At 34.1% G+C, this 16,271-nt stretch overlaps 2 protein-coding genes across 3 annotated transcripts; one reads left to right on the forward strand and one right to left on the reverse strand.

The window, feature by feature from the left end:
* The first annotated feature begins 4,085 nt into the window (after window positions 1-4,085).
* Window positions 4,086-9,372, forward strand: LOC126700582 (rab GTPase-activating protein 22-like). 2 transcript variants are annotated; one of them, XM_050398771.1, is made up of 5 exons: window positions 4,086-4,454; window positions 6,062-6,197; window positions 6,298-6,347; window positions 7,502-7,555; window positions 7,721-9,372. In XM_050398771.1, exons 1-5 carry the CDS (start codon window positions 4,294-4,296, stop codon window positions 8,955-8,957), a joined length of 1,638 nt encoding a protein of 545 aa, XP_050254728.1. In that variant the 5' UTR covers window positions 4,086-4,293; the 3' UTR covers window positions 8,958-9,372. The 2 variants fall into 2 exon arrangements, with proteins under 2 accessions (XP_050254728.1, XP_050254729.1); XM_050398772.1 differs by having other exon boundaries at window positions 4,090-4,786.
* A 1,767-nt stretch (window positions 9,373-11,139) lies between these two features.
* Window positions 11,140-14,076, reverse strand: LOC126699532 (cytochrome b5). Its single transcript, XM_050397417.1, has 4 exons — window positions 13,920-14,076; window positions 13,563-13,655; window positions 11,713-11,779; window positions 11,140-11,618 (listed from the first exon to the last, which is right to left on the reverse strand). Exons 2-4 carry the CDS (start codon window positions 13,647-13,649, stop codon window positions 11,368-11,370), a joined length of 405 nt encoding a protein of 134 aa, XP_050253374.1. The 5' UTR covers window positions 13,650-13,655; window positions 13,920-14,076; the 3' UTR covers window positions 11,140-11,367.
* Window positions 14,077-16,271: the final 2,195 nt, after the last annotated feature.

The following is a 16,271-nucleotide window of genomic DNA, read 5'->3' on the forward strand; positions in this document are numbered from 1 at the left end:
GTAGGAAAATAAAAAATGGCAGACCAAATGTTTTGTCACATACATCTATGAAATTCCTTTGTCACAATTATGTAGAAAAGTAAAATGCTTGATTATTGGAGAAAACTATGGCCACCAAAAATATATAAGATTAGATCATTGATATTCATATTGTAATTTACTATAGTAGTTCTACATTTTGTAAACCAAACCATTATATTTAAATTAAACAAACCTAATGCACAATTTTTTATTTTTATAATTGCTAACATGACTTATTATAATTCTTTTACCTAATAAAAATTGTATTTATAAGCAATAAAATAAAATGTGAAAGTGATATGATATACCTTACAATGACCTCCATTGTAAACAAGACTTCCATTTCACGCCAATGTAGGTACTCTTTGGACCAAGTATTTCCCTTTTTTATTTAGTATTTTCATGAATGAGTATATGAGTTTTTCTTGGGGTTTGGATTAGGTTTACTGCTTTCAAATACGTATCATTATCTTAACAAATCCAATAATATCATACACAAAACCCAAACTACTTTCTTTTTCTAACATCGTCCTTACTTTTATATTTGAGAAACACATTTTATTATATTTTTAAATAGTTCATTAACGACTTTTATATTTGAGAAACACATTTTATTATATTTTTAAATAGTTCATTAACGAATGTTTAAAAGATACCATTTATATTTTATGTATAACATCACAGCGCCTACCATTGTTGAATGTTGACTAATTCCTGCTTGAATGACTTTCTTTTCCACGCCGAAGTTAGTTGTTCGTTAACCATTGGACTTTTTTTTCTTTTTTTCTTTTTTTTTTTTTCGATTTGGGACTTAGTTTTATTATCAATAAAAATCGAAACCCAAAACCCCAGACAGGCTAGTCAATTCGTGCCCTGATTGATTATTAGTTTTCAAAATTAATACTATTACTCCACTAGTTGCCTCATCTATAATAAAGTGCTCAACAACCACAATTTTTTTCTTTTTTATTTTACACCAAAGGTGAAAAGCATGGATTCCAATTACAATAAAGTAATCTTATTTCTTTGCAATTAATTTAAGCAACTTTTGACCGAAATGGGATGAGAAATTTTAAGATGGGGTTTTCTAAATCAATTCCTTTTTTTTTTGGACTAAAGTTGACCATTTTTCAATTGCCAATTTTGCAAATTCCAAGATAAAGGAAAAAGGAGTTACTTGCTCATGAAAATCTCAATGAACATGTAGATGAAAAATTGAGCATGCTGAAGCTGCTTTATTATTACACTTTCTTACAAAGTGCAAATGGACAATGACTTGTAATCATTTGAATAACCTAACCTGCTTTAAAGGAGTAACAATTCATGGCCTAGCCCAGCTAGATATTTTTTAACAACAAATTAAATTTCAGAAAAGTTGAAAATTTTTCTTTGTTTTATGTTCATTTTGTCTTTCTGGCCAAGAATATGAGAAGGAAATCTACCTAACAAAACAGGATAAAAAGAGAAAAGGGTCAAGCTTAGCTTATGCAACACTGTTATAATGCACAGGGTAAAAATGAAAAAAAGAAGGAAACTTTAACTCAAATTAATTTAAACTATGCATAATCAAGAAAGAGTAACTTGAAGTAGCGGTAATAGTATAATAATGAATAAACAGGTTACAAGTAAATGCTTGATTAGAGATTGACCCAGAGTTTGGCTAGGTTTTACTAAAACTCAATCCAAAAGTGTTCTTCTTATTAGACATCAGTGCAAAAAATGCAGAATTCATTGTTAGGTGTGAGGAAAGCCTATTAGATTTCTCATATTCAGCACAAGGAAAAAATAAAAATAAAAATAATCAGCAAAAATCAGATTTATCACATGCCAAACATTACTTTTCACATCTAAATTTTGATTTGTCTTTGCATAAATAATAAGTTTGAGGTAATGATCTTTTCAAAAAAAAAAAAAGGTTGAGGTAATGATTTTCGAGATTCGTTAATAGAAGAGAGAGAGAAGGGGAAAAAACAACTAATTTCTACCAAAAATCATTTGTCATTATTGCCATTCATTGCTTCTTCAATCAATTCCATAATTTACTTTTAATTATAATTAAACCATATTCAAAATGTTTGACATGATAAGTAACAAAAAGAAAAATCTAATTTGCATTACGGTTGTTGTTTTGAAATTTCATCTCAAATGCGTTTGAATCTAATTTGAGAAAATAATATACTGCATGTGAAGAATTATACCTAATTTTGCCCTTTTGCATGTTTTGAAATCTAACTTAGATATTATTTTCAATTAATGAGTACATGTCAAGATGTTAAATCAATGATACAATTAATCACTTAATTAACTCGATTTGTAATCACTTGCCAAGGAGAATAAAAAACACCAAAAGAGCTACTGGAATGGATCGGAAATGGACTCTTTGATGCATAAGTTAATAGGGTTTATATCTAAATGATTGTTTATTATGAAATGAGATCAAAACTGTTTATACATTTTTTTTCCCATATAGCCTTCTGTTATGTTTGTTTTTGGGGAAAGAATCACTCGATTATTTAAGCTCGGGATTTGAAATTCAAATATTGGCACTTCATTTCCTCAATAACATCTACAACAATTATGATTTATCTTAGAAATCTCGATGATCAGTTAGGTTTTAAATGCCATTAATTGTGAGGAGTTAGTAAATTCTCGTCGTTTTCCCACTCAAGTTAGCTCAGCCATGCCGAGCTCTCCTCGCTTTTGCCAAGTCGCTAGCTTGGTATGGCTGAGTTGGTGTATCATCATTTTGTGACGAGTGTAATATCATCAGATTGCTCATTAGAAATTTTGAATTCCATTTTAATGCCTTTTAAAATAATAATAAAGAATCCATTTTAGTAAAATATTTTTCAGTCCAAATTCAGGTGTGTCAATCTCAAAGATCGGACACAATCACACAAAAGATAAATTTGCTTACTGTGACATCTTCTAGGTGACTTTTGTAATACTTGGAGATGGAGTCTACATTGATTAATATAAGATTGTGACAATATTAGATGAGCCACAATTGTGTTTCAATTTCCCCAATTTTTTTTATAATAGATAACGATTGTTATTACGTAAATTATTGTGATTTATGACCAAAGTTTTGAATTCGGTAATATGTTAATATTCACTATAAAAGTATAAAGGAAAATACTAACGAGTGCTCTTAGGGCACTGGTTAAGAATCCAATTAAAGAAAGTTTTTATGAGAAAAGAAAAAATAATAATTAATGTTTTGACAGTTTTTTTTTATTTCCCATAAAAGTGATGTCAAAACTTTTCTAAAATTGATTGTTAACAAGTGTCCTAAGGGCACTCGTTAGCATAACCCAAGTATAAATACCGACATGCAATTCAACTATTTATTTGGTAGTTACATCTTACTTGACAAAACTGAAGTAGAGTTGGTCAAATACACTGCATTAATTTCCTCAACCAAATTCAAACACATGATTTGATTAAATTTAATTCTCATCAATAACAAAAATACTACTATTTTTCATGTATTGATTAATTTAAAAAAAAAAATTTAATAGTTGGTGGTTATTTTACAAAAGAAGTCAAATAAATACACTGTCAACTCCATCATAATTGATATTTATTATCAAATCAATAAACTCACTCCATAACAATGGCTCTTTATTGATTTTTTTTTTTCATGTAAGTAAGATTCAACTCTTAAATATTTCATTCGAAAACAAAACGCTTTACTAATCGCGCTATCGCTAATTGTATTTCACCTAATTGGATTCAAAATTTCAAAACTCCAAATCTCTCATTGGAAAACAAAAAAAAACTTTACCAGTCAAGTTAAACCAAAACCCACGTGTTAGTTATAGATAAGATTAGCATTAACATTTTTGAGATTCATGTATCTATCCTAACCAAAAAAAAAAATCAAAGAGCATCATAATAATTAAACACAGTTCCTTCCTCACATGATTGGACTTAACAGTAACACCACCACCAACACCACTACCTGCCCAACAAAAAGCAACCAAACTCATCCAAAAGAGAAACGACACCGTTTTTTTTTATAAAAAAGACCTAAACTCAAAGACTTAGTCTTAATCTAGAGAGAGAAAAGACAAAAAGAAAGACCTGAAAAAAAATTCATTCATATATATAAACCAAAACCCAAAAACGAGTTTCACTTTCTCTCAGTCTCATTTTCAAAACTTTTTTCTGTTAAAATTCTCAACATCCATAGCTCTCTCTCTCTGAGAAGAAGAAGAAGAAGTTAAGGGCATTTTGGTAATTTTGATTATTTTCTTCATTCATTCATTCATGTTCTTCAACTACAAGAGCAACAGTCCCGGCGGCGGCGGCTGTGACGGCGGCGGCTGGGTCCGGATAATGGCTATGGTGGCTCCGACGAACGCGGCGGTAGTTTTCACGGCTCTCGCCGGAGTCGCCTTGGTCGCCGCCGTAGTTTTCACTGCTCGTAGGTAAATTAAAAATTAAATGCTTTACTTCCTACTTTTTTTCGTTGTTGTGTTTGACTGAGAAAGATACTGTACTGTAGCTGTTTGAAACCCTAGAAAATAGTTCTGAGAAAAAAAGTGTGTGAGTGTGTGTGTGTGTGTGTGTGTGTGTGAGTGTGTGAGAGAGAGAGAGAGTAGAAATAGATGAAAGCTCTAAGACGAAGTCACACTTCGTCGTCGTCATCGTCGTCGTCGAATTCCTCTCCTTCTTCGTCGTCGTCGTCGTGGATTCATTTGCGTTCGGTTCTATTCGTTGTTGCTTCTTCCTCACCAGCTTCTTGTTCTTCTTCTGATCGGTGAGTCTTTCTCTCTCTCTCTCTCTAGATTCTTCTGTGATTTTCTCTGATTGAGCTTTGATTTCTGTAAAGTTCACTGATTTCGTTTCAGATCTCAATCTTTTCCTGCTCAAAAATCGTGTTTTCTGTACCAATCTTTAGCTCAATCTACTTGCTTTTCGCTTAAATTTGCTCGTGGTTTAGTCTCCTTGTTTAAGCTTAAACAAGCTTCAATGCTCAATCTACTTGTTTAAGCTTAACCACTGTAGCTGCTACTAATTACAGATTTGTTGGAGTTGGAGTCTTGGTTTATTTATGCTTCTACTTGGTTTGGAAAGTAGATGAAAGTGGATCATTGTAAAAATGGGTTAATTTACTTTGCTTCTTTTGTTTATATACATTAAATGTTGTGATTTTTCTGTATCCGTGAAGAAAATAACTTACACATGGTTTGTGTTACCAATTAAAGACATTTCGCAGAAATTTTTGGTGGCTTATAAGGTATTTAAGGTTTTGGTAGTTCCAAGCCGGGAACTTAAAAGTTGGTAATGAATGTGATAATCAATTTTTCATGATCTGTATGTAACATGAGTTTTCCTGTATTGTTCTACCATGTATCTCATTTTTTTTAAAATGAAAAGGTCGATGCTTTATATGTTCATCTGGAGTAATTCATGTCCTTCACCGGGGTTTTTTTTTTCCACCGCACCCTCTAATAGCATTTTGGGTAATTTACGTTTCTAAGTTTTAATGTTTATCTTGAATAAGCTAAATGACAATTTGGGGGAAATTGGTTGATGTAGCCAACACCACGTATTTGGGATCTGAGGCTTTTTAGAGTTTAAAGACGAACTGAAAGGCATTGGGTGGTGACCAATTGTATGTGTTTATTTCAAATTTGCTTTCTTTCCATCTCTGAAGACTGAAAGCAGTAAATAAAAAAAATGATGTATGATTGGAACACCAATGAGCTTTTAATTTTGTACAAAAAATGGTTGAATTTTTAGTTGAACATTTGTATTATATTTTACTATAACATGTTTGTGTGCAAGTTGGATGCTGGCACTTCAGGGTTAGGATATTTCTGGTGGCAGATTTTGACCCCTAGTTCTGGATGGAGTGATCTCATCGTGACCTCTCATTACAAATTGGTTTTGAATGGAAAATTAAAACAAACATACTATGCTTTGAGAACTCATTTTAATTTATATGTGATCATTTTTTTTACTTTTATTTTCATCTGCTGGCTTCTCTTCGGGTACGACTATTAATCTTTTTCCTTTCTTTCATTTTCAGGGGTCGTCTTAAGTCACCATGGTCACGCAGGAAAAGAAAACATGCCCTTTCACGTCAGCAATGGACAAGTTTGTTTACACCAGATGGGAAGCTCCGTGATGGTGGAGTTAAGTTTTTGAAGAAAGTTCGCAGTGGAGTGAGTTACCATCCTTCTCATTTCTCTGATATCTCTAGTCAACAACATAAATTTATATTATCCTCTGTTACTAATATTGGCTTCCTAATTTCTGATGCAGGGTGTCGATCCAAGTATTAGGGCAGAAGTTTGGCCTTTCCTTCTTGGAGTGTAAGCATTCTCAGCCTTGTGTGTGTGTGTGTGTGTGTGTGTGTGTGGCCTGTGTGGAGTAAAAAGTATTTCTATCATTATTACATTCCTGTATCTGTGGGATAGCACTTGTTATCAATTTTGAGTATTGAAGTTCTATACGTTTATATCTCCATAAGTTGAAGTTTGGTCTCTGGTCCTTGGCCTATACCTTGGGGAGAATCTGGATGGCTGTTTCCTCCTTCACTCTGGATGATTTAGCAATTGCCATAATTTTATGACCTTCCATGTGCATGTTGCTGTGGAATCTTTAAGAATCTATCTGCTCTCATCTTGTGGAATCACGACTTTTTCCTCCTTATTTTCCTGAGCTACCCTTTTGTTCCTTGTTACTGGTACATGATTTGGTGCAGTTGTCTTGGTAAATCTAGTTTGGTCACTTAAAACCAACTCTTGTTCATTTTAGTGTTCCTTGATTTTCAAATCTTGTGGTTTACTGGTTCCTTATCTAGATCAATTGGGTCAGCAAAAGTTACTTTTCGAGGCTATAGACTTGTTAATTTGTGTTTATTATTCATAATGGCTGTATATTCAATTGAGGTTGGGTTTGGATCCGCATTTTGCTCTCAGTGTTTGCGTTTTTTTTTTTAAAGACCAGCTCCTCCCATGAATAGTGCACCAAGGCATATAAACAGTTAAAAAAAGAGTGAACAGTAATTTTTCACACATTTAAAAATTATTTTGCTAAGTGTTTTCAGTTTTTAGCAAAATAAGTTGTATCCAAACGGACCCTGAGTAAAGTCCAGTTCTTGGGTTATGGATAGTCAACCTATGGTTTATGGTTGGAAGCTTTTCTGCCGTTGGTAGTGTGGTTATTTTAAAATTTCAAAGCCTTCTTTTAAAATGAATCAGTTTTTTTCAGTTAGAAGTTTCATTCATTCCTCTCAAAACAACAGTATGAATTTTGGAAACTTTTGGCTTATAGAATTCATTAGTTTGAACACTGTTCCTTCCACTATCGGCGGTATCACTTATCATTTGAATATCTTGCTTCTCTCTGTGGTGCATTTGTTTAGATGTGCTATGCTGATTCACCAAACTGTATTTATGTTGCCTTTGTATCTAAAGGTTGATTCATACCTCTATATGTTGACTGAATTTCTTTATTTCAACAGTTATGATTTGAACAGTTCAAAAGAGGAAAGGGATAATATAAGAACCCAGAAAAGGTACGTACACCAACTTCATTTAAAAGTTCCAAATTTCCAATTTATTAATTGCATCACTTCAGGATAAGTTGAGTGTGGGTTTTACACTGCATGATGAGATTCTTAATTCCATTCTCTTTAGACTCCTAACCTTAACAGTGGTTATTTTCCAATCTTTGGATGCAGAAAGGAGTATGAGAAACTTCGCAGACAATGTCGGAGACTCCTAAAACGTAGCAAAGATGACTTTAAATTGAATGAAATTGGTAGAATAAGCTGTGATGGGTACAGTGGGAGTCTTGCACATTACACAGATTCTCCGAGCTCTGAAGATGTGGTTAGCGCCAGGGAGTCCCTTTCTAGTGAGGAAAGGAGTCCAAATGTTGAATACTCTGACAATCCCTCTAGTGCAATGTTGGAAGGGGACGAAAATGCAGGACGAATCACAAATGCTGATGCTTCTACACTAGACGGCGAGTCATCAGACTCAGACTCATCTGAAAACCCTGAAGTTAGTCAGACTTTCCCCTCTACAGAAGAGAATGATCCTGACATGAATTGCAAAGAGGATTCTTCTCCCTCACGGACAGAAGTCTCTTCAAAACTCCACAAAGATGAAGATTTTTCCTCATGGCAGCGGATCATCCGCCTGGATGCTGTACGTGCCAATACAGAATGGATACCATACTCCCCATCACAAGCTGCGGTTTCAGAGGTTAGGGCACGGCGTTCAGCTGAGGCTGTGGGACTGAAGGATTATGATCACTTAGAGCCCTGCAGGATCTTCCATGCTGCCCGACTAGTTGCTATTCTCGAAGCTTATGCGCTATATGACCCTGAAATTGGCTACTGCCAGGGCATGAGCGATCTTCTTTCCCCAATAATTGCCGTAATCACAGAGGATCATGAGGCATTCTGGTGTTTTGTGGGTTTCATGAGGAAGGCTCGGCATAATTTTAGGCTTGATGAGGTGGGAATCCGAAGGCAACTTAACCTTGTTTCAAAGATTATCAAGTGCAAGGACTCTCACCTTTACAGACACCTGGAGAAGCTCCAGGCTGAGGATTGCTTTTTTGTTTATAGGATGGTGGTGGTACTGTTTAGGAGGGAATTAACATTTGAACAGACCATATGCCTCTGGGAGGTAATGTGGGCAGACCAGGCAGCCATTAGAGCTGGCATTGGCAAGTCTGCATGGGGTCGGATAAGGCAGCGAGCCCCACCCACAGATGAGTTGTTACTTTATGCAATTGCAGCTTCTGTATTGCAAAAGAGGAAACTGATCATTGAGAAGTATAGCAGCATGGACGAGATTATAAGGGAGTGTAATAGCATGGCTGGGCAACTTGATATGTGGAAGCTCCTTGATGATGCGCATGCCTTGGTGGTGACTCTCCATGATAAGATAGAGACATCTTTCTGATGGCAGTGCAATTTTTGTGCTAATGTTTTAGGCCACAGTTCTTTCTAGGGGTCGTGGCTCTTTGGCAGCATCTTCAAGTCTTTTTAGGACTGCAAAAACAATAACCTGAGGTTCTATCTGAATGGAGTGTGGAATTTATGGTGTTCATTTTGCTACCGCTTACTTTCAAGACACAGTCAAGTGAGGGTGGCAAACATTTAAGAGATGCCTTATTTAACTCAGCCAAAAAAAGAAAAAAAAAATGCCTTATTTAGATTTATTACTTTGTATGCACCCTTATTCTCTACCAGAAATCTTCCAAGGGAAGAAAAAGCTGCACAGGCTAGCAAGAGCCTGTTTTAGCAATCAGAATACCATTTCGGATGAGGACTAGTGAGAGTTTGGTAATAAGATCCCATTGATATTGTTATTTTAATAGATTCTCAAAAAAAAAAAAAAAAAGAGTTATAGAGAATGGAATATGCCTCTATGTCTTAGATAATCAAGAAGGTGAAAAATGCTAGCCATTGATTGTAAAATGTTTTCAATTTTCGTTCATAGCTGTTCCCAATGATGAACCAACACTCGGGCACACACTCCCTACTTATATGTGCCCTCATTTGAAAACCCATCCCCAGGCTAGTTGAATATTGGATTTAATCTTAGAATGGTCAATTTTTTTTTTTTTTTTTAAATGTTGATAGCATATGATAAATTTAATATACTCATTTTAAAATGAATTAATTAAAGAGTTAACTAGCTCGGGGAGAATCTTCATGTGGGTCAGAACTCAGAACTAGCCCATGAGAGAGGCAATGGCTGGACAAAAAAAATTGTGATGCATTCTCATTCTTTATACTGTAGTGCATGCTGCCAGAAACGATTTGACTTTTGGAGTCTAGGCAAAGTTGCATCCTCATATTGACCCAGAACCTATTAAAAAGCATAAGCAGCCAGAACAGTAGTCCTTAACAGATGGCACTCTTTTGGGGGGTTTACCTTCAGTCTAGATGCTGAACAAGCCCTAACGTTAGTGTTAGGTCATTCTCAAAATAGTATCCCAATTTGCTATTTTACCAATATATACACCCAAGATGAGTTTTACCCAGGTATGTATTTCTAAATTTTTTTAGCAACTGTGGATAGCGAATTCTCATATATATATATATATATATATATATATATATATAATGTAAAACCAAATATATTATTTTATTAAAAAATATCTCACTCCAAATATAAATAAAGAACAAAAAAATTTAAATGAAATGGTAAAAGAATATAGATTAGAATGGGTGTATTGCAAAGTAAATTGATATAATAGATAAAGTAACTTTTTAAATGGTAAATATAATGTAAAACTAAATATATTATTTTATTAAAAAATATCTCACTCCAAATATAAATAAAGAATAAAAAAATTTAAATGAAATGGTAAAAGAATATAAATTAAAATGTTGGGTATATTTCAAAGTGAATTAATATAATAGATAAAGTAACTTTTTAAATGATAAAATACTAGTTATGTAAAATACTAGGATATGTAAATACTGGATATGAATTCTCACCGAGTCTAAATTCTAAAGCTCTCTAAAGACCAAAAATCCTGGTTTTATGATCAAGCCCAAAAATAAGCACCTTGAGTAAGGCTGGCACGAAATAGACACCACCAAGCTAAACCATGTTGACTGCTTTTGCCCATTGCCAACAGTGTCAGCCATTTTTCTGATTTCAATTTTTTTTTTTAAAACAGTCGGTGGCAGTTCAGTGCCCTTGAATATTAATTCAAGGAGTTTTTTTTTTTTTTTTGATGGGAAATAAGAGAATTTCATTCAACAGAAAATGAATTACAAAGAAGAGCAGAAGCTTGAGCATTACAAACAAAGATCCTTAACGAGAAGATGCTCAAGAAAACTTGGAAAAGACCTTTCCCAAACCTGTGATACACCAGAAAACCCAGCCACCTTTGCAAGCTCATGGGCAACTCTGTTGCCTTCCCTTTTCAGATGTTTAAAAGAACACCAGGAAAACACAGCAGTCAATTCTCTGATGTTCCTGATTATGTGCCCAAGCTCACCACCATGGAGTTATGTTATAGGCAAGTCGTTTTTCGCATAGACCCATCAGTCACAACTTTATTATTCACCAGTAACAAATTACTGTGGTTGTAAAATTTGTTGTGAAATATATTTTAGACTTAAAATTGAAAACAGCCTCTACCCTTGCTTATCTTCCAAATATAATAATACACAGTCTAAGGCTTAATTGACACTGGCAAAAAGACCCTCAAACTATTGCTCAATTCTGACAATAACAGACACCAAAGAGAAATTTAAATTAAAACACGAGAAGTAACTGTCCTTTTTAAATTCTCAACTAATGAGGACAAATGACTCGCCCTTGGAAAGGACACATTGTAAACGGTAGTAGGCTAATCCTTCTTGGTGAAGTGTCGGACGGCAAAGGCTAAACCCAAGATCAACAGGGGAACAAGAAACTGTAAAATCTTAATCAGGAACTCGGGGGTCTTATCAGGATTGTAAGCAGCCTGTTGGGGTGGAATGTAAGTCCGTTTTTGCGGAACAGTGGATGCATCAATCTCTCCAATGTAATATTTCTCCATCATTTCTCTGGCAGAATCACTGTGACCCACATCTTCAAAATCATTTGTTGCATCCTTCCCTGAAATATTTTGAGACAAAAATGATCTTATATGATTGTATATTGAGGCCCATGGGCATCATTTTGTATGCTGAAGTAAATGCAATAGTTTTACCTGTCGCGGATAATAGGACTTCATCACCTCCAGGATGATCTTCCATGAATGGTGTAACATCATACACCTAAGATTGAAACTCAAAACTTCAGTAAATAAGATAAAACAATTCCATATATTTATGAACGGAGAAAAAGAGAAAAGAACTGATTATTTTTATAGTAGGCCGAAGTCATTATTAAGAGGATTTTTCTAAACTGAATGTGGGCTCTTCATTTTCGCCACAGCTTGAGGATTAGATGATGGAACTTGGGGTACAAGAGTGCCGCTGAGACTTGTAAACCAAAATGATTTCATCGTGGGTGGAATCATTGCACATAGATGTTTACTTTGCTGCATGTAAATGCCTTTTCACTGAAGCAAAAACTAAAATTTTTGTTGGTCATGTAAAACTATTATAAACACTGATCAAATTAAAGAAAAGAGGGGAAGGCGTAGTTGATGGACAGCAGGTGAATAATCCTGTCCTGCCCCTTGTTGGTCCCAAGGGATGGAGGAGGCTAGGTTAGTCAAAAGATGGTTATTAGTTCAAGGACAAAAGCTGCCACTGCTTTTTTCAGGGTAAGAAGGGGTAGAGAAAATGATCGAACCCAATAATTGAGAACCAGGCACTACCGGGAAGAGAGAGAGAGAGCCCCAATAATATCTATCATGAACAGGGCACTTTCATGAACACCATAACATGGAAAGTGTAGACCATGCTCATACCACTGTAATTAGATGGCATATGTATGTAGATGTACTCCCTAAGCATCTAGATGAACATGAATTTTTTAGGCTGCTCTATGATCAATGCCACATGCCCTTGAAATAGGAATGAAGGAACACATATTGGAACAGTGACCACCATGGAATAAATAGGTTTGGTTTTCCCCTTCGTGGTCCCCGACTAACATGCCCCCAATCTTGGGCATGTAGCACAAGATATAGGGTGGGCTTGATAGTACTTGAAAATGTACAGATGATCAGGGTCAAGCTTTGACCAAATGGTATAAATAGGTTTGGTTTTCCCCTTCGTGGTCACCAACCAACATGCCCCCAACCTTGGGCATGTAGCAATATAGGGTGGGCTTGATAGTACTTGAAAATGTACAGATGATCAAGGTCAAGCTTGACCACAGACTACATGTAAGTTTTTGGTATCTATAGTGTAAAACCAACCCCCCGGGAGGTGAGGTGTTGTAAAAGTTTGACCATGAAGAGTGGAAAATCATTCTCTCTGCAATGGCATTCGGCATAACCGAGCAAGACTCGGTGTCCGACAATTCTGTTGCAACTAGAAGGATTTTATAAAACATAATAATTGAAAGCCAATTCATGGTCACTGGAATTGGGTATGAAGAGTTTCAGAGTTCTCCGGAGTATGCAAAGCACCAAAGCAACAAAATTCAGGCAAGGGAAATAATAAGATCCAGTGAAAGTGAAAAAGAAAAAAATTAAGATCTATTATGGGACCAAGGTGAAACTTGCACAAAGAAGCTTGTTAAATTCCAAATTTCAAATTATACATTTCCCTAAATTTTCTCATAAATCAAGCAGCTAAAAAAAAATCCTAACAATAGGGGAAAAAAACACATCATGAAACAGAAATACAGAGTCATTTTATAACATACAATATTTCCCATATAATCAAATATATATTAGACAAGCTAACAGTGAATTAAGACGAAAAGGTTTGAGATATCCCATACTACAGACCAAAAAGTCAATTCCCTTTACACAACTGAGCCGAATCAGACACCTGCTTACTTAGTTTCAATTTCCACAGTTTTCTCAATAATCAAACGGATAGCTAATAAATCAATCCAGAAATTGAATAAATAAATAAAAAAAACGAAGAAAGATCTGACCTTCCCAGAAATTATAAGCCAACAATCCTTGGTCTTGTTGTGCTTTTCCACTTCTTCAAAAACGTGAACCTTTGGATCTGAAGCCATTTTTCACTGACACCAATCACAAAAACACCAAAACTTTTAAAACCCAGAAAAATTTTATAAACCAAAACCCCAAAAATTTACATTTGGGAAGGATCTAATAGGACCCAATAAGATTCCAAATCACCAAACACAAAAACACCAAATACCCATCAATGTTTATGCAGTAAAGCTCTAAAATTTATGTGTTTATATTTGATACAGAGGATCTAAAATAGAGATTCTTAGTCAAAATCAAACAAAGTAAAGTATCTTTCAAGGTTTTTTTCTTACCGAAAGAGATGAAAAAGGCTCTAACAGTCTCTCTAGCTCGTTCTTGTCAAACAGTCTGTCAAAGCTCAACAAGTCCTACGGGGGACCATGAATTTATAACACAGGTTCTTGTTCCTATCGAATACCAAAATGCCCTTCACATCAGAACCAATTATACAAGACTTTCTGCTTTGGAGAAAAAGTTGGTAGCAACAAGAAGGGCAATTCTATAATTTGTGTGTGGCACTAATTTTTCTTTTCTTTTTTTGAGAATGATTTGCGTGTGGCATTACGTCACGTGTAAACGTTACATTTCTATTTGAGTAAGTTGATTAATGGCATTAAAGTTGGTACGTGTGTTTCACGATAAACTTTTTTTTGATGAACTTCACGATAAACTTATGTTAGTAAAGGAGTGATTTGAGATTATCCAAAAAAAAAAACAAAGGGTGATTGATTGCAAGGTTTTGTTTTGTCTTTGTTTTTTAAATGTATATGAGGAAAATGAAATATTCCAAAATTTTGTTTCAAAACAACAAAAATTCCAAAATTTTGATTTTTGTTTTTGTTTTTTTAAAAGCATATAGGGAAGCAATGTTACACGGTGTTGTAGCTTCTGGCTAAGACTATTGCACTCTCTATCTGTCCATGAAATATTCTGAAAATTCTATAAATCGATAGTGTAGTGCTAATTAGGAGTAAGATCCATATCAACCAATAATTTAATATATATATATATATAATATTAATAGGCAAAATTTAGAGAAAGTTCAATTAGAATTTGAAATTAGAATCCAATTTTGCGTCATATGTCTAAATTTATGTAGAGATCACACTATAATTATCTATGAGGGACGGTTAATCAATAATTATTAAAACCGTGTTAACTGGGCCTATGGCCCATCCGAGGACGTTAAACCATCCAAGGAGGCCTATATGAGGTTATAAGGGGAACCAAATGAAAAGAGGAGTGGATATCACATGAGATAAGTCCAGTATTCGTCTGAGGACAAAATCCTTCTTGGCAATATGTGTCCGAGGACGACCTGAATGCCATATTGTTACAAACACACTTCAGAGCTACATCACCACTAAAGGTGGGACATGGAACCAAGAATAAGAAAGAAAAGATAAACAAATATCTTTAACAACTGCTGCCTCCGCATTAATTGCCTCTCAACCAATTCTCTGACCGCATTAATGTGGAGGTGATGCCTGAACAGTGATGAAGCAGCTTTACAGCTGTTGGTTGAAGGTTCCAGGAAGTGTTGGATGAGACAGGAAGGGATCCCCCGAATCCAACCTACACGTGTGTGGTAAAGATGACACCAAGAGGGCAGTATATAACATGGAAGAATGCATTGAGAGAAGGGATTGGAACTTCTGAACAATTGATGCCTAGAAGAAAATCTCATGAAATAAAGAACTTAGCTTGCTTCAATGATAAATTGATTGTGATATTTATGTTAATCCATCTAGAAACGTTAAATTTAATCGTTTTTCTTTTGAAGATAATCTAGGTCTTTGACATCCACGCTCTACAAATTTATTGTTTGGATCTTTAACGTTCGAACCCAATACGAGTTTGGGATCGTTACAAATTGAGTCCTTACATTATCTATTTAAATTTGTGTTTGCGTCCACTAATTTTTTTTTTTAATCTTTTTGCCAAGTGAGTTAATGAGTGCAAAATACTAAGAATTTAATATTAATGAACTATAAAATAAAATATTAAAAAAATAATCACATAATTCAATAAAAATCACCACACAACAAAGATCACCACATGCTCTATCTTATTAAAAATTAGAAGAAAAAAAATGATCATAAGTAGTATTAAATTTAGGCAATCATTTTAATATGCGACTAGTCACGTTTACTTTTTTAAAAAAAAATAATTTTACTAAATTATTTATATTTTTATGATAAAAATTGTGTTTAATTTTAAAGGTATTTATACATATTCACATGTTACATGCTTATTTTTTTAATAATTTGACTAATTATTTATATTTTTATAATAAAAATTGTATTTAATTTTAAATGCATCCATGCATTTACATGCTAGTATATATAAAACAAAAAAAGTTTAATTTTTGATTGACTTCATAATTAATTGTCACATATGTTTTTGGGTCCCCATGATTTTAAAACATTATTATTCTATTATATATATTAATTGATTTTAGAATTTATTTTATACCTAAACCCTCTATTAAAATCTTATCAAATCATATTTTCTTTAAATAGTAAAATATGTGATTCCATGCACAAACACATTCATGATAAATGTGTATTAATAACTACTGCAATTATTAAATTTCATATTTAGACAACAAATAAAAAAGAGAAAAAAAATTACCAATATATTTT

This window comes from Quercus robur, chromosome 9, assembly GCF_932294415.1.
Source record: "Quercus robur chromosome 9, dhQueRobu3.1, whole genome shotgun sequence".
NCBI classification, from domain to species: Eukaryota; Viridiplantae; Streptophyta; class Magnoliopsida; order Fagales; family Fagaceae; genus Quercus; species Quercus robur.

Coding starts and splice junctions, on each gene's coding strand:
- LOC126699532 (XM_050397417.1), bottom strand. CDS start 13,649: ATGGCTTCAGATCCAAAGGTTCACGTTTTTGAAGAAGTGGAAAAGCAC. Junction 11,780..13,562: donor GGCTTATAATTTCTGGGAAG/GTCAGATCTTTC, acceptor TTTCAATCTTAG/GTGTATGATGTTACACCATT. Junction 11,619..11,712: donor AGTCCTATTATCCGCGACAG/GTAAAACTATTG, acceptor AAAATATTTCAG/GGAAGGATGCAACAAATGAT.
- LOC126700582 (XM_050398771.1), top strand. CDS start 4,294: ATGTTCTTCAACTACAAGAGCAACAGTCCCGGCGGCGGCGGCTGTGAC. Junction 6,198..6,297: donor TGAAGAAAGTTCGCAGTGGA/GTGAGTTACCAT, acceptor TTTCTGATGCAG/GGTGTCGATCCAAGTATTAG. Junction 6,348..7,501: donor TGGCCTTTCCTTCTTGGAGT/GTAAGCATTCTC, acceptor TTATTTCAACAG/TTATGATTTGAACAGTTCAA.